Source organism: Xenia sp. Carnegie-2017, unplaced genomic scaffold, assembly GCF_021976095.1.
Source record: "Xenia sp. Carnegie-2017 unplaced genomic scaffold, XeniaSp_v1 HiC_scaffold_23, whole genome shotgun sequence".
Lineage (NCBI taxonomy): Eukaryota > Metazoa > Cnidaria > Anthozoa > Malacalcyonacea > Xeniidae > Xenia > Xenia sp. Carnegie-2017.
This window is the reverse complement of record NW_025813486.1, coordinates 17,485,672-17,511,630: the sequence shown is the minus strand read 5'-3', so window position 1 is coordinate 17,511,630 and position 25,959 is coordinate 17,485,672. Positions and strand designations below refer to the sequence as shown.

The 25,959-nt window shown below is 34.6% G+C and overlaps 1 protein-coding gene and 1 long non-coding RNA gene across 2 annotated transcripts; both read left to right on the top strand.

The window, feature by feature from the left end:
* The first annotated feature begins 2,303 nt into the window (after nucleotides 1-2,303).
* On the top strand, nucleotides 2,304-2,849 carry LOC124448897. The gene is made up of 4 exons (XR_006949318.1): nucleotides 2,304-2,405; nucleotides 2,485-2,605; nucleotides 2,687-2,732; nucleotides 2,813-2,849. It is a non-coding gene; the product is annotated as an uncharacterized LOC124448897 (long non-coding RNA).
* Nucleotides 2,850-12,797: 9,948 nt separating this feature from the next.
* LOC124449275 lies at nucleotides 12,798-17,236 on the top strand. Its single transcript, XM_047000209.1, has 4 exons — nucleotides 12,798-12,950; nucleotides 13,033-13,166; nucleotides 13,765-16,244; nucleotides 17,118-17,236. Exons 1-4 carry the CDS (start codon nucleotides 12,798-12,800, stop codon nucleotides 17,234-17,236), a joined length of 2,886 nt encoding a protein of 961 aa, XP_046856165.1.
* The last annotated feature ends 8,723 nt before the right edge of the window (nucleotides 17,237-25,959 follow it).

Genomic DNA, 25,959 nt, shown 5'->3' with positions numbered 1-25,959 from the left:
CATTGATGGCAAGTCAACCCTTTTGGACCGACGCGATTTTTTATGACGATTAAAACATGCAGCAGAGCGACAAATCTTGAAACAATCCGAACACATATATTTATCATCTGAAATCTCAACGCAGTCTTTTTGTCTGCACGTTTTACAGACATTAAAACAAGGGTGATTTAAAGCATTTTTGAAGAACTGAAAGCATTCGTCACAGTAGAAACGTTCACCGTGGAAAGCCGGAAGTTTCGCAGGGTTAATAACATTGTAATGATCACCTTGTTTGTATAAAATAAGATTTCTATTTTTGGGGGGCCCCTCAAAAATTACTGTATTTCGAGCACTAAAATCAATAACCTGAATTTGATAATCTAATAGAATCCCTTGAAACTTCGACAACTCCCGTAGTCCACAAGGTCCATAGGAAATATTGCCCTTCTCGTATAATTTCAAAGCTTCTCGCTTCTGAATAGCTTTACCCCGCTTAAATTGTTTGAGTTTGGGATTCTTGTCCGCTATGGCCTTGAGTTTTGGATTCTTGCGTGCTTATGGGGGACTTGAGTTCGCTCGAGCGGATCATGATTCGCATTCTGTTATCTAGAGGTGTGACTAAATCACACGCCTTCTTTACCTGCGTGTAAAAAAAAAAGAACATTTTCTTGATTTAAGCTATGTGAGGGAAAAGCATGAAAATAAAGAAGTATTTTCTTATACCTGATCAATTGTATTTGCAAAAAGTTCGTTTAATTCATTAACAATATCTTTAATCTTGTACACTTTATCATATCTAGGTCTCTCCATCGTAGCCCTGAAAACACACGCTGATGCACCAAACTTTTTCACGTGTTTTTCGGATATCTTCTCCACATTGAAGTGTATTGTGTCTTGGGAGACATTAGCCAAACGGTCATCTCTTTTTTTCAGCAGCTTGAACTTTTGTTCTAGTAGCTTGGCAGTTTTTTCTTGCCAACGTAAGACTTTGCGTAAGTCCGATATTGGTTTAGCCAATTCTTTCTGGATTTTTCTTATAAGACGTTTTGCTTTCGCATTTTTACGCTCAGCACGTTTCTTCAAACGCAGGTCATATGAATCCATATCAAAACAAATTAAGAAACTACTATTGATCACTCTTGGTCAAGCTAACCTAATATAAAATAGATCCAACCTAGCCCTTTTCTTATAGTACTTTGCCCCCTACAGAGATCGTCATTGCGCATGTCATGATGTAATAAGCAAAAAATAGTTTTGAAATTTAAATTCATACATAGATTATATTGTGAACACATCAAGATTATATGAAATTTAAAAATTTAAAGTTTGTAAATTATGTCTTTGGACATCAGTTTTCTTCATCATCGAATGAATTTTCCACAATTATTTTGGAGCGCTTTGATTCTTAAGCTTTTGGTACCTTGGTGCTCGACTCTCTTTTGGGCGCTGATGGTTTTTTAGTTTTTCCAATGCCTTTCATCGATTCGTCAGCCCAATGAAAGAATGAACATTTCTTTTCACTTGCCATATACTTGCAACGAAAGTAGGGTCGGCCAGGATTGTTGGCCGAGTTCGATACCCACAGACATACAAACACTTGGCACTTGCAGAGTGGAAAACGGTTCGCCTTGAATTCCTTCAGCACATTCTTATTGTACACGTCTATAAGCTGCAAGTACTTTTCTTCTGCGTGAATAAATTACATTTTTCTTTGACGCACTTTAAGAAGGCGCGCTCCTCGTTGGAAGTAAAACGTTTCAGACCGCCGTTCTTGCAAAAGCATTTGTGCTTCTTTTAATCATATTTCCGTCAAAATTTTTTCCCATGAAAAATACCAAAATAGTAAACCTACAGATTCGTAAATATGTGGGCTCTAGCTGTGCTAGCCGATTATAATTACATCAAGAATTAAGTTTTGTCTGCATTTTTTGATTGTTTGATTAAGGTTATTTTTTATCACATTTCCATCAAAATTCTTTCTCCACACGAATGATGAAAAATTTCTTCTTGCTTGTTTTCACAGTATAATGACAAGTTAAAAATTGTAGAGATAATAATTGTTAAAACTCATAGCTATAATTTTTAAGACAGTTATGAGACATAATATTTTTTCCAAACCAAAACGGATAATGACCTTGGACGTTATTTCACAATCTTAATTGATGGTGCTTTAAATACATTAGGCCTGCAGACATAAGAGTTAATTTATTGTTTTAACACTTTAATGCCTTCACTCAATCTTAAACGCACGCATGCCAAGGAAATAATCGATCCATTTGAAAATTACTGCTAACAAAGAGCCTTTGTCAATAATGTGCATGTAAAAGCACTCACGCCAAAGTCACAGGCAAAGTCTTCGGCAAACGGCGAAGAAAACATCTAAACATCTAAAATGGCTACACAGAATAAAATAATGCCAATTTTGAGTAAGTTGAATTAGAATACAATTTCAATGTTAGATATGACTTTAGAAAATTTAAGTTGTGATTTTGTTCATTGTTTTAGGCCAATGTGAACACTGCAAACTATGGTTGATCTGTCCACCGAGCTGCGGGCATAAAGTACATCTATCTTTGGTAGAAGAGAGGCTTGTGGAATGCTTGCCATTTCAATGTCCCATATGCTTGTAAGTCAAATAATTAATATGCTTGCTGAATGTTGTAGTCGTGTTTTTTTTTTATGTAATGTCCATTGCGTTATACTCTAGATGTTTTTAACGAAGAAGTCGACAGATTTCTCGAAGATTTTTTTGAGTATGTATTTTTATAATTCTTTATCTTTTGAAAATTGATACAGTAGAACAGTCAGTAAGATTGATTTCTTTTTATTTTAGAGTGATCGTTGCTAGTTTTTTCCAATAAAATAAAAATGTTTTATTTCAATAAAATTTATTTAAGAATATCAACGTCTCATGTTCTAATTTGTTCTTTTTTTCTGTCAAAAATATTTTTCTCCAATCATTGCAAGTGTACTTGATACGTTCTAGCCCATTTACTATCGGAGTCATGTCTTGTAAGCTATCAAAGAAGGATTTCATGACTTTTTCCTCATCAATTTTTGATACTGCATCTTCAAAGTAAATCGCTACCCTTTCATCATTAGGCATAATCAAGCATTCATGGCGTTTTTGTGAGGGTTGGTCAAAGTGACAACCGTCACAGTCTTTTGCCACAAGATCATATATTTTAAAACCAATTTCAGTAGCATAGCACTTTAACAATTTATTCTGTATATTGCTTTGGCGTTTATCTAAAACATGGCTCTCATCTACAAATTCGAAGGACGATTCCTTCACTTTCTTTGCTTGCTCAATGTCTACTTTTAAAGCCATTTTTGTTTTAGTAAGACACAAATTACCAAATAACTTTAACTCAATCAAATTGTAACGTGTTCTCCTTTTCTATATTTGCAAAGGAAACAAGAAAGCGGATCTAATATTGCTTTAAGAATAGAAACCAATTGGCAATTTTAATTAAGTTTTATCGTGTTGCAATTAATCATGTCATCCAATAGTAACCTTCGTTCATTTTACGTCGTTTCCGGTTTACACGTGTGCGCCCTGCTTACTTCCTAGGACTGGAAACTAATTGACACGGGTAAGAGCTCCGTTTATTTCCGGGACCATACCTGCACCTTAACTACTGCCATGAAAGTGATTCTAAAATCCTAAAATAATGATGCGGTGCTAAAATTTCTGCATGCTTAATTGCGTACATATTATTTATGTCGACGACAACAAAATAACGACAAATGGCAATCATGCTTCGGATGAGTTTTAAGACAATTTTTAATAATATAAAATTCATATTTCGAATTCATTCAATGTATATGTTACAATAAAAAATGGTCTTCTTTTTTTATTTGCTTATTTAGTTAAACATGAACTTTTTATTTTAGTGTGTTTCATATTATTCTACTTAAAATTGCTGGCTGGTGACTGATTTTGGTGTTATATACGTTGCTACCTTTCTATAGTCTTGGCTTCTGTTGCTTATTTATGGCAAAGATTTTAGCTGTAAAGATTCCAGTGTAGGAAGCTTCGTAGCTAATCGATTACCTCATGCCAACATTCTTAGTGTCCAAATATGTTGAATTTTATGTCAAGTTGCAATGCTGTATTTTTTTTAGCAAAATGTCTTAGCACCTTTAAAAGTAGTGATAGCTACTCAAAATCGATACGATGAGAAGAAAAAATCTGTTCAGAATGCCATTTGGAAGAGAATTGCCGATTACGAAGTTTAATAATTGTGATGAATATGCATATAAATTTAACAAAAGTTCTTAGACTAATCCTTCTGAGAGTTGTTTAAATAAAACGTTAAAAAAAGAATATAAGTGCATAAGATAAATCTTCGGTGTCAATTCTTAACCATGACGTTTCACAAATAAACTGATTGGATTAGATCGCTTTTTAATCACGCCTCAAAAGTTGCAGCAACAAATACTTATTTGACAACCAAAGAATGAAGATTAAAATATTGATGTCGTGGTATAGATATCCTATTTCTGTCATAAAGTCAATTATTAATAAGTGAAAATTCACCCCACACGTTGTGTTATTTCCTTATGAATAGACTTTTGCGATTACATGTAACGAAAATCGACCTAATCATTGCATATTTTTCATTAGATCTCTGGTTTTCGTTACTTATTCATTTTGAACGATCATTTGTTCACTTGACTGTTTGGTGTTAAGCAATTATTTAAACATTGAATTATTAAGGAAATTGTTACGATCATCAATGGTGTCAAAAATTAATTTCATTTCTTGTACAATGGTCAAGACAAAATCTTAGTAAAAGAAACGACTAGTTTCAACTGCACCCGGGGAAGCCGTCGAGGAGTTTAATATCAGAGCCTAACCTCTTTCAAACACTGTGTGGATAGTCATAATTCTTAAATATGAGACAAACAATGTGCAGTGGGGGTAAAAAAGGATACGAAGATAAGGAATGGCAAAGTGTACAATTGCGTACAAAACATAATGAGTTTATTAAATTTGGTACATATTTTACTTTCGCCTTAATAGACAATAAAAATTACAGTTATGTCTTGTGCATTTTCTGTTTCATTTTGTAGGATACATTATAAATAAAATTTTCACATTGAAAAAACCTAAACACTGAACATCTTCACGTACCTTGGCCAAGCGATCGAATGATATTATTTTACACGAAATGTAAAACTAATGTCAAATATAAGCACCTTAGCGCCTGTTTAGAAGTGCCTGTTTTAATAATGGAAATTTTCTTTGTGCACTAAAATTTGCGCAATTATATAACAAAGCTTTACTTCATTTAATCTGTTATTTCATTATTAGTTACCTGAGCACAAGTGGACTATGTTGAACATAAATATACACACTAATATTGTACTGTCTTGCAAGAAAACACTGTAAAATACAGGCGAACAAGGTTGAAAATATTTTGCAAACCAAACATCACATCGGAAATCAAAGTTTCTCTCAACAACCCACAAATGAAGCAATAGTCTTAAAGAAAAGTCAAGGATTGGTATAAACCGCTCTCGATATAAAAATATGTATAACCAAAATGACCCTCAATAACGTAACCCAACTTGGCCTACAAAACAAAACAACAGAAACAAACCCAAACAAAACATACCAGAATACCAAGTACCGATGAAACAAGCCATATGAAGTAATTTTTAATTACACAATTGTAAAATAAATATAATGATACATAAATCCCAGCACAAAGATAATTCAAAGTCTACGAAGCAAGACAACAAAATAAGAATAATAAAGCGTACAAAACTAGCGAAATAGCAATACAACAGTTAAACACAACCATTCACAATTTATAAAAAGAGAGAATAAAATGAGAGATACTTCTATAAAGATATTGCTTTCTCATTAAAGAAGGAAACGTTTTTATTGCGATTTTAATGACCATAAAGCTAATGATTGAATATAAAGATTCAAGACACATTCTTACTAAAAGCAAGCTGAACGCAAAAGAAAACATACAAGAATACATAGTACCGACGAAACAAGTCTTATAAAGCCTTTTCAATTACCCAATTGTAAATAGATATAATGATACATAAATCCCAGCACAAAAATAGCTCAGTCTACGAAGCAAGACAACAAAATAAGAATAATAAGCGAAAGGGCAATGCAACATGAGAAGACATTCCAGAGATTCTAACAATAAAAGTTGAGACAGATATAAGAGATATGTTATCCCAACAAGAAAAGTAAATGCCGACGACTAAGCGTTTGCATTGCGATTTTACTGACCATAAAGCTAATGATTGCATATAAATATTCAAGACTCGTTCTCACTAAATACAAGTGAATTATCCCAGTACAAGGACAAAGTCTACAAGCAAGACAACAAAATAAGAATAATGAAGCGAACTATTTCCAGAGATACTAACAATAAAAGAAGAGACAGATATAAGAGATATGTTACCCCAACAAGAAAACTAAATGCCGAGGACTCAGCGTTTGCATTGCGATTTTACTGACCATAAAGCTAATGATTGCATATAAATATTCAAGACTCATTCTCACTAAATACAAGTGAATTAAATCCCAGCACAAGGATAACTCAAAGTCTACGAAGCAAGATAATAAAATATGAATAATGAAGCGAAATAGCACTACAACGTGAGGAGACGTTCCAGAGATACTAACAATCAAAGCTGAGACAGATATAAGACATATGTTATCCCAACAAGACAACTAAATGCCTAAGAAACAAGCGACATAAAGACAATAGTGCTCTGCAAGGAGAAATAGAACAGCTGAGTAGGAACTAAAGGACACAAGGAGAATCGTCGAGAAAAGAAAGAAATATTGATTAATCCATGTTTTATATACAATAATGGTTTTAATTATTCAAGAATAAGTCAAAGTAAATCGTCACATGGAGCATAACAAAAGATTAAGTACAATGGAACATGAACAATTGCTTTTGTATATTGGGGCTTTATTTACAACTTGAAGACAGAAAGGAATCGTTGACTACCTTTATGCATAAAATCTCAATTAGTCTTAAGTGCTAAAGGATAACGTGCTCGTCTTAATTATCAGGGTTCGGTTAAATAAAGCTCTTAACTACTTTTTAACTACACTTTTTGCAGTTAAAAAGTAGTTAAATTTAACCACGTGGTTAAGTCGGTTGTATAAAAAAGTAATTAGTGCTAACTGCACCTAAAAGTAGGTAATGTTAACTATCCTATGGAGCATACTTAACTTTTGAAAACACAGTTAAATTTGGCTGCTTAGCTTTAAAATTGATATGAACATGCATGAACAAGCCCTATGTGTTCACATCTAACTCATGCGCTTTTGTACAACTTCGACGCATAAAAGCCAGTTATTTATTTACTGTTTCGTTCAAATTCCACTACACTGACTCAAATTGATTATGTTGACATGCACTATTTACTGGGCGATTTGCCAAAAGCATGAAATATCAAAGTCGCACATTGAAGCCTACATAACCGATGGCACAGATAACTTATGTTGCCACCAACTGTACTGGAGCTTAATTTCTGTTCTCGCTATAGCACAACCAGTTGTTTTTGTCTAGCTACGTCACTGCCTAAATGTATTAACTTATTCAAATTTTCCACTTTTTTAATGTAATCTTGAAATTTGAATACTTCTATTTCACAGATTCCCAAACCAAAACCACTAACAAAATGGCAAGAATTTGCAAAGAAAGGTATAGTAGGATGTAGAAGCACAATGGGGGATAGTCTGAAAGATAAATCCAGTATTTTTTACAGTCCGCTTGAATGTTCACTAGCTTCTACACAAGCATTTCAACCTGCTTCTCCACGACCTTCTTGTCCGGTTTCTTGACTACGTTCTCCATTGGCGCTTCTACATCAGCATTTCCATTGGTTTCTCATTTGGCTTCTTCACATGCTTCTCCACTAGCTTTTCTACTTAATTTTCTACTGGCTTTTTCATTCCTTTTTCCTCTACAGTCTCCAATATCATCTCCACTTGCCTTTTCACTGGCTTCTTCAATAGTAGCTTCTCCACTATCATCTTGATTAGCTACTTCACTAGCCTTGCCATTACTCTCTATTGTTGAAATATCATTAATTGAGTATTGCGTCTTGTTTTTTTTTATCCCATACCTTGAGTTTTTAGGCTAGGTTGTGTTTGTTTTATCCAGTATATTTCATTTTATATTATGCTGATGAACTTTTGTGTTACTAATAAAAAAAACGTTACCGTTTAGTATTAAGCTAGTTTTAAAATGTGGTTTTTACATTTACCATTTTAAAATAGATTATTAAATGCTTGTGTGAACATAAACAACTCGCGCTTTACGTACAATTTCACTGATCTCATTATCTGCTTGAATTATGTCGATTATTAACGTTTGTCGTGTTCTTAGACTACGTTTTCCCTACTCCGGGCAAAAAAGTGCCTGAAGATTTTTTTGCGCCGTTTTCAGACCAATCCGGATCAGTGTTAACGTAGTCTAAATACAAAGGTTGCTCAACGATGATTTGTTACACCTAGTTTAGACAGATTTTTTTCTAAGGAATTCGAAAACAGAAAGCGGAACGATGCTTTGGGATAAGACCACCAAAGTAAGATGATTGTGTGTGTTGTTTGTGTGCAAAAGAATTTCTGTTTATGTACTCTCTTTATGTGGCGTTTGTTTCAATGTGTAAATATTTCGGTTCTTCTATGTAAATATTTCGCTGCTCAGTTAATGTAAAAAGACTGCATTTCTTAAGGCATGAATAACGATTTTTACAAACAATTAAGTTAGAGCGTGGGTCGCGTTCATTAAGTATTCAAAAAGTAACAATTTCATTGACTGCTGGAAATAAAGCATTGTATTCTATTATATCCATTCGCGTTCAAATGGTTCGACGGTTAACAGTATAACGTGGGCGAACTGAATTTGTTGTGACTGTCAGCTGAACTGCGTGTCTGGATGTAAAAAGTAGCTTATCAAAAACAAATATCTTAGTTTGTGTTTACAAGGCAGCCTTCTAGTTGTGTACAATGCCATATTCCGTTCAATGAACGAACTCATTGATATGACATCATGTAATGATTTTTCATTAAAGGTCTTCAGAGGAAAAGAAATCAAAGGTGAAAAGGGAGTAAAAGGCAGGAAGACAAATAAATATAAAAAAATGTACTAATGGAAGAAAGCGTAAAAACCAGAAGTAGAATGTGACGAAAAATTGAAACGTTTTTATTCAGTTTATAATGATAAACAAAACAGTAGTAGTTAAGGTGCAGGTATGGTCCTGGAAGTAAACGGAGCTCTTACCCGTGTCAATTAGTTTCCAGTCCTAGGAAGTAAACAGGGCGCGCGCGTGTAAATCGGAAACGACATAAAATGAACGAAGGTTTTCTATTGGATGACATGATTAATTGAAACACGATAAAACTTAATTAAAATTGTCAATTGTTTTCTATTCTTAAAGCAATATTAGGTCCGTTTTCTTGTTTCCTTTGCAAATATAAAAAAGGAGAACACGTTACAATTTTATTGAGTTAAAGTTATTTGGTAATTTTTGTCTTACTAAAACGAAAATGGCTTTAAAATTAGACATTGAGCAAGCAAAGAAAGTGAAGGAATCGTCCTTCGAATTTGAAGATGAGAGCCATGTTTTAGATGAACGCCAAAGCAATAGACAGAATAAATTGTTGAAGTGCTATGCTACTGAAATTGGTTTTAAAATATATGATCTTGTGGCAAAAGACTGTGACGGTTGTCGCGTTGACCATCTCTCACAAAAACGCCACGAATGCTTGATGATGCCTAATGATGAAAGGGTAGCGATTTATTTTGAAGATGCAGTATCAAAAATTGATGAGGAAGAAGTCATGAAATCCTTCTTTGATAGCTTACAAGACATGACTCCGATAGTAAATGGGCTAGAACGTATCAAGTACACTTGCAATGATTGGAGAAAAATATTTTTGACAGAAAAAAAGAACAAATTAGAACATGGGACGTTGATATTCTTAAATAAATTTTATTGAAATAAAACATTTTTATTTTATTGGAAAAAACTAGCAACAATCACTCTGAAATAAAAGGAAATCAATCTTACTGACTGTTATACTGTGTCAATTTTCAAAAGATAAAGAATTATAAAAATACATACTCAAAAAAATCTTCGAGAAATCTGTCGACTTCTTCGTTAAAAACATCTAGAGTATAACGCAATGGACATTACATAAAAAAAAACACGACTACAATATTCAGCAAGCATATTAATTATTTGACTTACAAGCATATGGGACATTGAAATGGCAAGCATTCCACAAGCCTCTCTTCTACCAAAGATAAATGTACTTTATGCCCGCAGCTCGATGGACAGATCAACCATAGTTTGCAGTGTTCACATTGGCCTAAAACAATGAACAAAATCACAATTTTAATTTTCTAAAGTCATATCTAACATTGAAATTGTATTCCAATTCAACTTACTCAAAATGGGCCTAATTGTTTGAGATGTAGCCATTCCTCTATCTGTTGTTTCTCTTTGCTCTCTTTGCCTTCGCCGTTGACTGATGATTTTTGCCTAAGACTTTGGCGTGAGTCCTTTTACTTGCACATTATTGACATAGGCTCTTTTGTTAGCAGTAATTTTCCAATGGATCGATTATTTCCTTGGCAAGCGTGCGTTTCAGATTGAATGAAGGCATTAAAGTATTAAAACAGTAAATTAACTCGTATGTATGCAGGCCTAATGTATTTCAAACAACTCCAATTAAGATTGTGAAATAACATGCAAAGTCATTGTTAGTTTTGGTTTGGAAAAAATATTATGTATCATAACTGTCTTAAAAATTATAGCTATGAGTCTTAACAATTATTATCTCTGCAATTTTTAACTTGTCATTATACTACGAAAACAAGCAATAAGAAATTTTTCATCATTCGTGTGGAGAAAGAATTTTGATGGAAATATGATTAAAAGAAGCCTTAATCAAACAATTAAAAAAAATGTAGACAAAACTTAATCCTTGAGGTAATTATAACCGGTTAGCACAGCTAGAGTCCACATATTTATGAAACTGTAGGATTACTATTTCGGTATTTTCATGGGAAAAAATTTTGACGGAAATATGATTAAAAGAAGCCTTAGTCAAACAATTAAAAAAAATGTAGACAAAACCTAATCCTTGAGGTAATTATAATCGTTATGTATGGACGAGAGGACAAAACAGAGAAAAATACCTCGTTTTTTGAAAAATACCCGGCTACGTGTGGACAAAATCTTAAACATAGCCAGAACCTGCGCATTGCAAAGTTAAATAATTCCTATTTTCGTATCGTTAATATGGAGAAAGGATTTTGATGGAAATATGATTAAAAGAAGCCTTAATCAAACAATTAAAAAAAATGTACACAAAACCTAATCCTTGAGGTAATTATAATCGTTATGTATGGACGAGAGGACAAAACAGAGAAAAATACCTCGTTTTTTGAAAAATACCCGGCTACGTGTGGACAAAATCTTAAACATAGCCAGAACCTGCGCATTGCAAAGTTAAATAATTCCTATTTTCGTATCGTTAATATGGAGAAAGGATTTTGATGGAAATATGATTAAAAGAAGCCTTAATCAAACAATTAAAAAAAATGTGGACAAAACTTAATCCTTGAGGTAATTATAACAGGCTAGCACAGCTAGAGTCCACATATTTATGAAACTGTAGGATTACTATTTTGGTATTTTTCATGGGAAAAAAATTTGACGGAAATATGATTAAAAGAAGCCTTAATCAAATAATTGAAAAAATGCCGACCAAAATGGAGTCATTGGGAAATTATAAAAACTCAAGCACTGCAGATCATATGCATTAATTCGACAAACGTTTTGCAGCCAGAGATAGAAAAAAAAGAACCAAGGAAGAAAATGGTTTCTATTGAGAAGCACAGATGCTTTTGCAAAAACGGCGGTCTGAAACGTTTTACTTCCAACGAGGGCCGCGTCTTCCTAAAGTGCGCCAAAGAAAAATGTAATTTATTCACGCCCGAAGAAAAGTACTTGCAGCTTATAGACGTGTACGATAAGAATGTGCTGAAGGAATTCAAGCCGAACCGTTTTCCACTCTGCGAGTGCCAAGTGTTTGCATGTCTGTGGGTATCGAACTCGGCCAACAATCCTGGCCGACCCTACTTTCGTTGCAAGTATATGGCAAGTGAAAAGAAATGTTCACTCTTTCATTGGGCTGACGAATCCATGAAAGGCATTGGGAAAACTAAAAAACCATCGGCGCCCAAAAGAGAGTCGAGCACTAAGGTACCAAAAGCTGAAGAATCAAAGCGCTCCAAAATAATTGTGGAAAATTCATCCGATGATGAAGAAAACAGATGTCCAAAGACTTAATATACAAACTTTGAAACTTTAAATTCCATATAATCTTGATGTGTTTACAATATAATCTATGTATGAATTTAAATTTCAAAACTATTTTTTTGCTTATTACATCATGACATGCGCAATGACGATCTCTGTAGGGGGTAAAGTACTATAAGAAAAGGGCTAGGTTGGATCTATTTTATATCAGGTCAGCTTTACCAAGAGTGATCAATAGTAGTTTCTTAATTTGTTTTGATATGGATTCATATGACCTGCGTTTGAAGAAACGTGCTGAGCGTAAAAATGCGAAAGCAAAACGTCTTATAAGAAAAATCCAGAAAGAATTGGCTAAGCCAATATCGGACTTACGCAAAGTCTTACGTTGGCAAGAAAAAACTGCCAAGCTACTAGAACAAAAGTTCAAGCTGCTGAAAAAAATAGATGAACGTTTGGCTTAACTCTCCGAAGACACAATACACTTCAATATGGAGAAGATATCCGAAAAACACGTGAAAAAGTTTGGTGCATCAGCGTGTGTTTTCAGGGCTACGAAGGAAAGACCTAGAGATGATAAAGTGTACAAGATTAAAGATATTGTTAATGAATTAAACGAACTTTTTGCAAATACAATTGATCAGGTATAAGAAAATACTTCTCTATTTTCATGCTTTTCCCTCACATAGCTTAAATCAAGAAAATGTTCTTTTTTTTTGCACGCAGGTAAAGAAGGCGTGTGATTTAGTCACACCTCTAGAAGACAGAATGCGAATCATGATCCGCTCGAGTGAACTTAAGTCCCCCATAAGCACGCAACTGCGCAACTGTTGCCTGCAATTCAAACAACTTCAAACCGGGTGATGTCCGAAATAACGAAAGTTTTGCAGAGTAATGAAAACATCCCTTTGGATCAGTCGTTTACTGTTGATGTTGTTGCTGTAAGACAGTCGACAGGGTCCGGTAAAAAACATTCTACTTCATTAAAAGTCTTAGATTATAGCAGACAGCCTAGTTAAAAAGTCAATTATTACTATACGAAATAAGGATAATTTCTGCTGTGCTCGCGCTCTTGTTGTTGCAAAGGCCATAGCGGACAAGAATCCAAAACTCAAACAATTTAAGCGGGGTAAAGCTATTCAGAAGCGAGAAGCTTTGAAATTATACAAGAAGGCCAATATTTCCTATGGACCTTGTGGACTACGGGAGTTGTCGAAGTTTCAAGGGGTTCTATTAGATTATCAAATTCAGGTTATTGATTTTAATGCTCGAAATACAGTAATTTTGAGGGCCCCCAAAATAAAAGCTTATTTTATACAAACAAGGTGATCATTACAATGTTATTAACCCTGCGAAACTTCCGGCTTTCCACGGTGAACGTTTCTACTGTGACGAATGCTTTCAGTTCTTCAAAAATGCTTTAAATCACCCTTGTTTTAATGTCTGTAAAACGTGCAGACAAAAAGACTGCGTTGAGATTTCAGATGAAAAATATATGTGTTCGGATTGTTTCAAGATTTGTCGCTCTGCTGCATGTTTTAATCGTCATAAAAAATCGCGTCGGTCCAAAAGGGTTGACTTGCCATCAATGTGTGACAAGTCGTTTCAATGTCAAATGTGTTCATCTATAGTTGACAAAGACAGACAAAACGAACATCGCTGTGGGGAAACTGTATGTCATATATGCAATAAGTTTGTACTTGATGATCATTTATGTTTCATGCAAACGGAAAACCCAAAACCCAAGAATGATAGTCTAATATTTTACGATTTTGAGACAGATTTTTCAACCGGAGAACATGTGGTTAATTTTGCTGTTGCACAATATTTAGACGGTACAGAATTTGTTTTCAAGGGTTACAACGCATTGAACGAGTTTTGTTCCTTCTTATTTTCAAGAAAACATAAAGGTTTTACAGCAATTGCCCATAATTCTAAGGCATTTGACGGTGTTTTCATTCAGAGATGGTTAATTGAATACAGACCGACTGCTAATATACATCTTATAAATACGGGACAGAAAATTATGCAACTGACAGTGAAAGATTATCAAATCCGTTTAATTGACTCGCTGATCTTTTTACAAATGCCTTTAGCTAAATTTCCTAAAACATTTGGACTCGATGAAACAAAATTTTCCAAAGGTGACTTTCCGTTTTTGTTTAATACAATAGAAAATCAAAATTATGTTGGCCCGATACCTGATATTAAATATTACAGTCCTGATTCAAAGTTCAAAAAAGATCACACCAAATTGATTGCGTGGCATGAAGAACGAAATAAAAATAACTTTGTCTTTGATTTCCAAAAGGAAATGGCTAAATACTGCTCTCAAGACGTTACCATACTGCGTTTATGTTGTTTGCAATTTAGGGATTTATTTCTCGCAGAGACTAAAGTTGATCCATTCTGTTATTATACCATTGCAGCAGCCGTAATGGCAATTTATCGGTCAAAATATCTTCAACCAAACACAATAGGAATCGTACCGAAAAATATGTATCGAAATTCAAATAAACCCTTCTCTCAAAGCGCAATCGTGTGGCTTGAATTTGTATCTGCGCAAACTAAATGCAAAATACAACACGCTCTCAATGGCGGAGAAAAAAAAGTTGAAGATCCGGAATTAGGTAAAGTGTACTATGTCGACGGCTTTTGTGAAGAAACAAACACTATATTTTCTTTTTATGGTTGTCTTTATCATGCATGCCCATCTTGTTACGATTTAAGAAATGATCATCCCTTTTTTAATGAGAAACAGTTTTATGACGTATTTGATGAAACAATTAGACGACAAAATAGACTTTTACAATTGGGTTACGAGGTTAAGACGATTTGGGAACATGACTATTGTAAACTTAAGGAAACGGACGAAATGAAACAGTTTTTGGATACAGATGACATTGTAACGAATCTTGAACCACGCGATGCGTTTTTTGGTGGCAGAGTCAATGGGTTTAAGCTTTTTAGGGACGCCCAACAAGATGAAACAATTGAATATGTTGATTTTACATCGTTGTATCCTTACGTTAACAAAACAAAAGTTTATCCTGTAGATCATCCAACAATCATTCGCGAGAATTTTGAAACAATTTCGAATTATTTCGGACTAATAAAATGCAAAGTTTTAGCTCCCAGAAATTTGTATATTCCAATTTTACCTTCACGAATAAAGGATAAACTCTTTTTTCCTTTATGTAAACAGTGTGTTGTACAAAACTCTTCAGTGTGTACTCATTCGGAAAATGAGCGTGCTTTTTGGGGTACTTTTACCACAGTTGAAGTATTGAAAGCTATCGAAAAAGGATATAAGGTTATTGAAATTTTTGAAATTTGGCACTTTGAAAACACAAGCTCGGATTTGTTTTCGGGTTATGTGAATTATTTTCTCCGTATAAAGCAAGAGAGTTCAGGATTTCCGAGTCGTATACAAACTCCAGAGGACAGACAGAAATACGTGGCCGACTATTATGAAAACGAGGGAATACTGTTAAGGCATGATAAAATAGATTACAATCCAGGCTTAAGAGCATTGGCTAAGCTATGCCTTAACAGCATGTGGGGTAAATTTTGTCAAAAAGACAATCGACTAAATACAGAATTCATTAATGATCCTCTATATTTCTACAGACGTTTGAACGGGGCCGACATTGAAATGCACGATCTTTGCATCTTGAATGATGATTTAGTCGAAATTGTCTTTAAGAGAAAGCATGAGTATGAAGTAGAAAACAAACTAACAAATATCTTCATAGGAATTTTTACAACTGCATGGGCTACATTAGAACTTTACAATGTGATGGATTTGTTACAAGGTAATCTTTTATATTGCGATACGGACAGTTGTATTTATGTAAATAAACCGGGTGGTCCAAGGCCAATCTTAGGGGATTACCTGGGTAATTTAACAAACGAAATCACTCAAGAACATGGGGAAGGTAGTTACATTACAAGATTTGCATGTGGGGGTCCAAAAAATTACGCGTACGTTGTAAATAATGGGAAAAAACATTGTAAGATACGAGGTTTTACTTTGAATTTTAAAAATAGCCAAATTCTTAATTTTGATTCTATGTATGAAATGGTATCTAACTATGTACGTTCAGATGACGAAAATAAGAAAAATAAAATAGATGTTGTAAATAACAGTAAAATAACACAAGAAAAACGGACCCGTCGGCTTGTCAACAAGAAAGAAGTAAAGCAATATTAGATCGTCTACGACAAAAGAATAATTGTCAACTCTGATGAAGACACAATACTATACGGATATTATTGGTCACCAGCGTCTAACTCTGCTAGTCCGTCTGTAAAGCCCATTATACATCTTCCAGATTCAATGCTTTATACAATGGTACAGCCCACGGCATTAGGGTGTAAAGTAAATCATAGCTGTGTTGATGACAAAGCTAACGATGAGACATGTCGTTATGTAGTATAAAGATGTTGTTAAGGATGGTGATGACGGTGACATGATTTTTGAGAATGAAGAAAACGCAAACGATATTAGTTTATTGGAAACTGACGACGAGGAAGATATGGATTTTGAATCAGAGAACGAATATGATAAAACATTTATAAATGACATTGAAATGTCTGAAGATGAAAATAACGTTTCTTTTTATCGAAGGTTTAATAGTAATTATTAATTTAATGTTTATTGACATCGTATTAATATTTTCAAAGATACATTTAAAAAGTAGTTAATCCATGTCCATCATATTTTCAATGTTCAATTTATAATAATGATGAATATTTACACCCTCATCATTCTCCAACTGTTTGATATTTTTCGCAATTCTATCTCATAGGTCGTGGACCATTACTTCTTTTGCATTTGCACGATAAACGAAGTATGTTGGATGTTGCATTGCTTTTGGTACTGAGACACGATCCAAGGTTTCTAACATTATTTGTGCCAATAGAATGATGTGAAGGCTTTGACTGTTCATAATTCTAGTTGGAATAATATTGGCATATGCCAAATGCCTTATCAAGTCTGTTATACAATGTTGACTATTGCTTCCTTGAGTTGAAGAAACCCAACTTTTCACAACGTCTTGCCATGTGAACGACATGATTAACTAATCAATTGATGAAAGAAAATGTTTGCGATTGCTTATGTGCTCAGTGTTTTAGAGTCGAACATCCAATCAGCTTCTTGTTGATCAAGTATTTAACTTGTTAATAGAGTATATTTAATTGATATATGCATGATTGTATATAGTCTCTTGTAAAACAATTCTGTTTTCATTTGCAAGACAATGGACGTGCGTTTTAAAACACCAACTAACTTTTACATTTGCGGGCAAAGCCAATCTGGTAAGAGTCATCTCGTTAGGTCGATGCTTTATAATTTGAATGAGCTGTTTCACCCAGTTCCAAGTAAAATCATTTACTGCTATTGCGAACCTCAGATGGAATTTGACGAAATGGTTAAAAGGATACCGAATGTAATTTTTGTTGGAGGGTTCCCTGACAACTTGACCAATATTTTAAATCAAAAAGGAGGAAATCTGCTGACTGCGTTACTACCTCCGGTTTTGACAGTGCTAGGTAGTTTGTTGACAAAATGAAGCATGCCAAGCGTATGATTCTTGTACCTGAAGATGTATTTAACAGATACGAAAAACAACAAAAACTTGAAACTAGTCCGATCATGATGAATATGATGAATAAAGACTCGCAGCTCTCACATATTCTTCAACAAGACGATATGAGTGACGATCAAAGATAAAAACTTTTTAACGCAAACTTTGAGCAATTCCTTAAATTGAAGCAACAGAAAGATAATCAGATACCCATGGTACGCGTGGTAGACACCCTTGATGGGAATGAAAAAAAACATAATAAGTGACAACGAAAATCAGACATTAGCTGACTCTGTCATTGTACAAAGTGTGCCAAAAACTATGCGTGAGCGGGCGAAAGCAATATTGCAGTGCCTTAGAACACAGCCAAGTATAATATCTTGGGACGGTTTGGACAAGTCAAACTTGAGGGAGTCACCATTCCGCAATCAAACATAACAGATCTAATTAGCGATGCTGTGAGAGGAAGGAAAAATTTCAATCCTAAAGGGTCTAAAGAATTCTTTCGTGTTTTATCAAAAATAAACATTCCACGAGATTTGGTTAGGAACGATATGAGATGGAAGGAGGCTCAAATGGAAACTTCACCACATGAAGAAAACGAAATTCATAACGCCCAAAGCTTCCACTACACACAAGAAAACTCAATTACGTTGGTTAAGCTATTAATATGTCTTGTAAAGGATTTTTTCTTTAAATAAAAATCGCAGTTGATATCATTTTCCTCCTTGTTGTCAATGAAAATATGTAAATACAAAATGCAAGCAATTAAGTCACACAAAGAACTTTTTATTCATTATTAAACACTTCAATCTTTTACAAATAACTTTGTACTTGACTGATTTCCGTTGTTAGGGATTACACTAGTTTCTATTTGAAAATGTTTGTTTACAAAATTCGATACCTTCCTATCGTTTTCAACAGTATTAATATCAAACATGCTTACAATTCTACTCATACTATGACCTCGCAATCTTTGGCTTAGGTAAAATATACAATATTGTCCACATACATCGGTCCAAATACTTTGTAATTTGCGTGGATTAAAATTCCAATCATAATGTTTCAAATAGTCTCTAAAGAATTTATGATAAGTCTCAGGCCACTGGCCATAGCTGTCGAAGAATTCGGCTTTTCGTTCAGACGGAATGTAAAATGCAACACAATGACTTCCAGGTTTTCCGCTAATATCGGTGTTTGCTATAAACCCATTCGGATAGCTTTTTATTACTTTAGGTAGACGATTGGCTGGAAAAACATCAAGAAATTTCTTGCTTGTAACAGGATCCGATCTCAAAGCAGACGATATTTGTGAGGTGTTAATTTAAACAATATAGTCATAGACAACATTCCTCTTAGAATCGATAAAGATCACGTTTTCAAACTCTCCATAGCACACAAGACTAACAGCATTAGTTGGTGCTGTTGAGAATTGTATGTCAATGGCAAGATTTCCTTTTTGCACTGTATTAAAATGTTCTCCCGTACCACACATATCAGGCGTCAAATCAAAACAGTACAAAGCAAAACCCTTTAGAAACTCGTCACGACCAATTCCATTTCCGGCGTTCAAAAACCTTTTTCCAGTGCCAGCAAATTGTGATAGAAATGCTTCTATGTATCTAGGATTGTTACCAAAAGACAGCTTGAAAGGCTTGGATGGTAGAGATTCGCCGTTTACAGAAATGCCTAAGGATGAAACGTTGAAATGCTGGAAATTGGATAGGTTCATTTTATGGCACCATTGAATGCGGCACTTGCAACAAGACCGACGACAAGTGATTTGGCACCAAACCGTTGAGAAGGTTATCTTTTTGCAGCAATGGGTTTCCTGATGGAATGATGAGACTTTAGCAGTCCACACGCCTTAAAGATTAAACGGCTGAGCTTTGTTTAGTGCAACTTCGTTAGACATAGCTCTACTAGGATTCACTTTAACTTTGCAAACTTTTAGATAGACATCCACCAGTTTCACTTTAAAGGCTGCATCGCCTCGGATGCCATTAGGGCAAACTCGTCACTGGTACGGTTCACTACCACTTTCAAATCAACATAGCTAAGCAGGAGGCGTTCACCAAAGAAAACATCACAAAATATAGGGCCTCCCATTTCGACAATTGCACTTCTCGCCCTAAACTTACTTCGTGTTTTCAAGCCATTGTTTGGACTGGCGTTTGCTGGGTCGGCAACCTCCATTTTTGAAGCTTCGTCCTTGTAAAACAACGCAGCTGTCAGCTGGGATTGTTTAGCTGATGGACCATAATTCAAAAGTGTATCGATATATGCACGATAAGGATAAGTTCCTGTCGCTTGGGTTACTAGCTTCCTTTCAAAACACATCAACTTGCTTAAACAAACTATGCAAGAAATTGTTCACCGGTCCTACTTTAGCGCCATCGTCGAGATTTCCACCGTCAGCTTTCGTTACTTTTGCTCTGACCATCAACATTGTGTTAGACAAGTCAACATAATCTTCTGTACCTGGCGCTAAAAGGTAATCGGACCGCTTTCAGATACACTAGAGACAGGTGGATGGTCTATCCATCGCCCCTTTCCAAACTGGTTTGCGTTGGGGTACGAAAAATATGTCAAGTTCACTTTTGTACATTCTGCTGATTTGGGATGAACGAACTCCATATTTAACCAAAAATATCTTCTGCTTATTTAGCTGCTTTATGTCTCTTGGCTGAATGGTAAATGAAATGAGAAGACGATGCTTTCCTCTTTTAGCTGCCTTTTTTGCCTGTTTCTTCTGGTGTTTTCCTCTTCCTGTTTGAGCAAACTGTTGTATACGGTTTACAGCTTTTTTCCCTGTTTCTTTTGCTGCTTGATTAACACGAGATTTTGCAGACTTTTTAAAACTTTTCCCTGAGATAACATCACCCAAAACGTTTGCACCTGTATCGAGGGCAATTTTACTTAGAGCTTTCGCGCCGGTTTTTGCCAAAGGTATTGCAGCTCTAGCCAATCTACGAAATAGACCACCAAGACCATAACCCATCTGCCCATAACCTTTTTGCCAGGATGCTCCTCTAAAGACAGGTTGTGATCCGTATCCTTTTTGCTGATTGAGATAATATTGAACTTAACGGTTTGTTCTACTTATATTTTTTTTTCTTATGTAAAATAAGATAAGGATTGTTTTCTGAAATGAAGTGTCACTATCGACTTCCCTCGTTCAAATGCGATGGGATTTCCTAACTCGTCCCTTAAGAGAATTTCGATGTCCTCAAAAGATTTTGTTTGCACGGGTAAGTATTGGATATTAGTGAATGTTCTTGAAACAATGTCTCCATATTTTCCTTGAATAGCAACTGCCTTTAGTAATTTTACATTGACGTCTCCAACAACTTGCGGTTGTACAATGTTGCAATATACATACATCATGACGGATCCGTGCAAATCACAAGCATAAGGACTTTCGGTTGTTTTTAAAATCGCTACGTCTTTTCCGCCAAAGCCGAGTAAGACCGACATTCGTTGATTAAATGATATTCTGTAACCCTGTCTTACATGCACTTTAATTTTTTCTGTTCGCGGGTCAAAGCTCAATTTGATACTGTCTTTTACTTCTTTGTCAAGAGTCTCGTTAACTGATTTTACTAGGTCCAAGGTTTTTCATACAAGCCATAGTCGACAAATACCGGAGTAGGTAGACCTGTTTTATGAGTTACATATATATGTGTATCCAAACCTTTTTTCAACGTGTACCATGTATGAAGATATGTAATTGAATACAATCCTACTTCCCAATTACCATTTAAATGCACAACGTGAGGTAGTTTTACGCGATAACCTGAAATCTTATTCTCAGGAAATACAGAGAGATGCATTACTAGGTAATGTCAGATAGAAGTGTGTCCCGCTCATCTTTAAGGTATAATGTGAAATGAAAAAATCATGAAAACGGTTACGTTTTATATATGTATTTCCGATGCTGGTACCCATGAATTAAATTTGTTAGGGTAGCCAGACCACTTTACAAAATATTGTACATTGCCCCCTCTACCACGTTTCTTAAGTATTTTTTCAATCTCATAAACATCGTCTTTCTTGATGACTTTTTGAAGTTCTTTTTCATAAAATGTTCCTTGAAGTTCGTCCCCTTCATGATCTTTCAGTCTGTATACAGGAGGATTGCGCGGTATTTTTTGACTTACAGTGAAAATTTCTTTTGAAAAATTCGGTAAATACCCCTTCTCAAACCTTCGTTTTATTTTACTTATTCGTACTTGGTTACCTATATCAAACTTATATTTTACATGCATAGGTTTATTTAATTTGCTATCCCCGTATAGATTTTGCCGAATTCTATCTTCATTTTCACTTGTAACGTTGATCGGTTTTTCCTTAATGCTGCGATGCATGCTATGATTATAAGAATACAGTAGATCAGGAAGCATGTCAATGTATCTCATGGTTTTGTTTGCTGTGAAGTAGCGCCACATTTTAGTTTTCAGTGTACGTATCAAACGTTCAACGATGGATGCCTTCGTCTCGTTAAATGTATTAAATAAGGTAACGTTTTCTTCTGCCAAAAGTTTCTTAAAGTCTCGATTAAAAAACTCCGAGCCTTGATCCGTTTGAATGTGTCGGTTTACGCCCTGATGACAAAATCTTTTTAAAAGCTTCTACCAACGACGATCCTGTTTTCTTTTTAATGGAACAGCCCATGCATATTTGGAAAAAACATCGATACAGATAAGAAGATAGCGATAACCATCATTATACTTTTGCAAAGATTGCATGTCTGCAAGATCCAATTGCCACTGGTCGTCAATACCACTCACTACGACACGATTTCTTTCAAACTTTCTTCGAATAGGTTTATGCAAAGAGTATGCGTCTTGTTGCATGAGCCATTCTTTAATTCTTTCACGACTAATGTCATATATTCCTTCTGCCTTTACATCGCGGTACAAACGTTCAACACCTCCGTAGCTTCCAGGACGTTTTGGATTGAAGTATACACCGGCTAAGTACTGGTCAACGTTACTCATGACAATGTTCTCGTGATAATAATTTTGCAATTAGATGCCAATTTCTTTTAACTACTCATTATCGACGGGTTCAATGTTTTCAGTTACAGGCAGTGTTTCTTCTATCGCATTATCTGTTGGAAGTTTAACTGCGGCGGGTCCATAATTTTTAACAGTTTTACTTATGTATCCTGCTTGCAAATGACCCTCAAGATTGAGATCGTTGCGTCCGAAACTTATACCCAAGCGAAACATTTTATGACGATTATGATTTTTATCCCTTTTTGCATTTCTATTTTCACGTTTGCTGCTACCGATTCCCATTTTCACAATGACATGGTCATAAAACAACTGAAGTCAAAATGCAATAACATTGAAATTTATATTTTTATTTTTTATTTTTGTCAAAGCAATTACATAGTTGATTTGTATTTCAGTTTACAACTACAATCAGCATAGTCAAAGAGATGTTGAAAAAAAGGAGGACGTTTTGTCTCCGTGTAAATTAACATTAGTTCTACCCAAGTAGCACTAAACAGTTTGTCAAAATATGTCATGTGAGAGTTCGAAGGTCCACAGTTCTTTAGAAACTTAAAGGCTTCACATATTCCATTCCAGACATGTTCGCGATTAATTGTTTCGACTGCTCGAGCTGCAAAATTAAACCAACGATCTTCCTCAGTCATCATTTCTAAAACGTTTTGATACTCTACCCAAGGATCTGCTTTACTTTCATCCTTTTCAGCTCTTTGTAGCTCTTGAATCTTTTTACTTATAAAATCGACGAAAATCAAATTGATAAGATCGCTGTGACTAACTTCTCCAAACTCAACAGTGTCTGCATATATCTGATTAAACATGTGTGCCATATTTTTTGTCTTTTTTCAAAACGTCCAAAAGCAATGCAATAATGAACAACGCAAATAACATTTTTTAAGACGATAGTCCAACTATATAGTGAATCGTGTAATGAAATACACAATGAGGGCTTTAAGACATTTTATTGGATGCTTTAATAAATTAGATAATATTTCTTGTCAATTGTTTCATTTCCCTTTATTATGATAACCTAACACATTCAACATTCCCCGCTAAGTTCGTTTCCGGTTTACACGCGCGCGCCCTGTTTACTTCCTAGGACTGGAAACTAATTGACACGGGTAAGAGCTCCGTTTACTTCCGGGACCATACCTGCACCTTAACTACTAACAGTTTCAATGTCAAATGTCGAATTAAGGTGAACCTCTATTCTTTTTCGTGCAGGAGAAAAGCGGAAATGTATTCATCAATAAAACGTATTCGGATATGCTCAAAGTTAACTGGTGCCGGGATTTTTGACTATCGTTCACTTTTAAGTGTTAGATAAACAATTTAAGTCAGTGAGCAGCGTGCCATGAAAGTGATTCTAAAATCCTAAAATAATGATGCGGTGCTAAAATTTCTGCATGCTTAATTGCGTACATATTATTTATGTCGACGACAACAAAATAACGACAAATGGCAATCATGCGCATGCTTCGGATGAGTTTAAGACAATTTTTAATAACATAAAATTCATATTTCGAATTCATTCAATGTATACGTTGCAATAAAAAATGGTCTTCTTTTTTTATTTGCTTATTTAGTTAAACATGAACTTTTTATTTTAGTGTGTTTCATATTATTTTACTTAAAATTGCTGGTTAGTGATTGATTTTGGTGTTATATACGTTGCTACCTTTCTATAGTCTTGGCTTCTGTTGCTTAATTATAGCAAAGATTCTAGCTGTAAAGATCCAGTGTAGGAAGCTTCGTATCGAATCGATTACCTCATGCCAACATTCTTAGTGTCCAAATATGTTGAATTTTATCTCAAGTTGCAATGCTGTATTTTTTTAGCAAAATGTCTTAGCACCTTTAAAAGTTGTGATAGCTACTCAAAATCCATACGATGAGAAGAAAAAATCTGTTCAGAATGCCATTTGGAAGAGAATTGCCGATTACGTAGTTTAATAACTGTGATGAATATGCATTTAAATTTAACAAAACTTCTTAGAGTAATCTTTCTGAGAGCTGTTTAAATAAAACGTTAAAAAAAAGAATATAAGTGCAGAAGATGAAGCTTCGGTGTCAATTCTGAACCATGACGTTTCACAAATAAACTGATTGGATTAGATCGCCTTTTAATCGCGCCTCAAAAGTTGCAGCAACAAATACTTATTTGACAACCAAAGAATGAAGATTAAAATATTGATGTCGTGGTATAGATATCCTATTTCTGTCATAAAGTCAATTATTAATAAGTGAAAATTCACCACACACGTTGTGTTATTTCCTTATGAATAGACTTTTGCGATTACATGTAACGAAAATCGACCTAATCATTGCATATTTTTCATTAGATCTCTGGTTTTCGTTACTTATTCATTTTGAACGATCATTTGTTCACTTGACTGTTTGGTGTTAAGCAATTATTTAAACAGTGAATTATTATGGAAATTGTTACGATCATAAATGGTGTCAAAAATTAATTTCATTTCTTGTACAATGGTCAAGACAAAATCTTAGTAAAAGAAACGACTAGTTTCAACTGCACCCGGGGAAGCCGTCGAGGAGTTTAATATCAGAGCCTAACCTCTTTCGAGCACTGTGTGGATAGTCATAATTCTTAAATATGAGACAAACAATGTGCAGTGGGGGTAAAAAAGGATACGAAGATAAGGAATGGCAAAGTGTACAATTGTGTACAAAACATACTGAGTTTATTAAATTTGGTACATATATTACTTTCGCCTTAATAGACAATAAAAAGTACAGTTATGTCTTGTGCATTTTCTGTTTCATTTTGTAGGATACATTATAAATAAAATTTTCACATTGAAATAACCTAAACACTGAACATCTTCACGCACCCTGGCCAAGCTATCGAATGATATTATTTTACACGAAATGTAAAATTAATGTCAAATATAAGCACCTTAGCTGTGATATTTTTATATCTTAACTTAAGTCAACAGTTTGACAGTAGAAGTGCCTGTTTTATTAAGGGAAATTTTCTTTGTGCACTAAAATTTGCGCAATTATATAACAAAGCTTTACTTCAT

Excerpts from the sequence above, each read along its gene's own strand:
- LOC124449275 (XM_047000209.1), top strand. The coding sequence starts at position 12,798 with ATGGAGAAGATATCCGAAAAACACGTGAAAAAGTTTGGTGCATCAGCG. Across the intron at positions 12,951-13,032 it reads TTGCAAATACAATTGATCAG|GTAAAGAAGGCGTGTGATTT; the intron begins GTATAAGAAAAT and ends TTTTGCACGCAG. Across the intron at positions 16,245-17,117 it reads CACTCAAGAACATGGGGAAG|GTCGTGGACCATTACTTCTT; the intron begins GTAGTTACATTA and ends TCTATCTCATAG.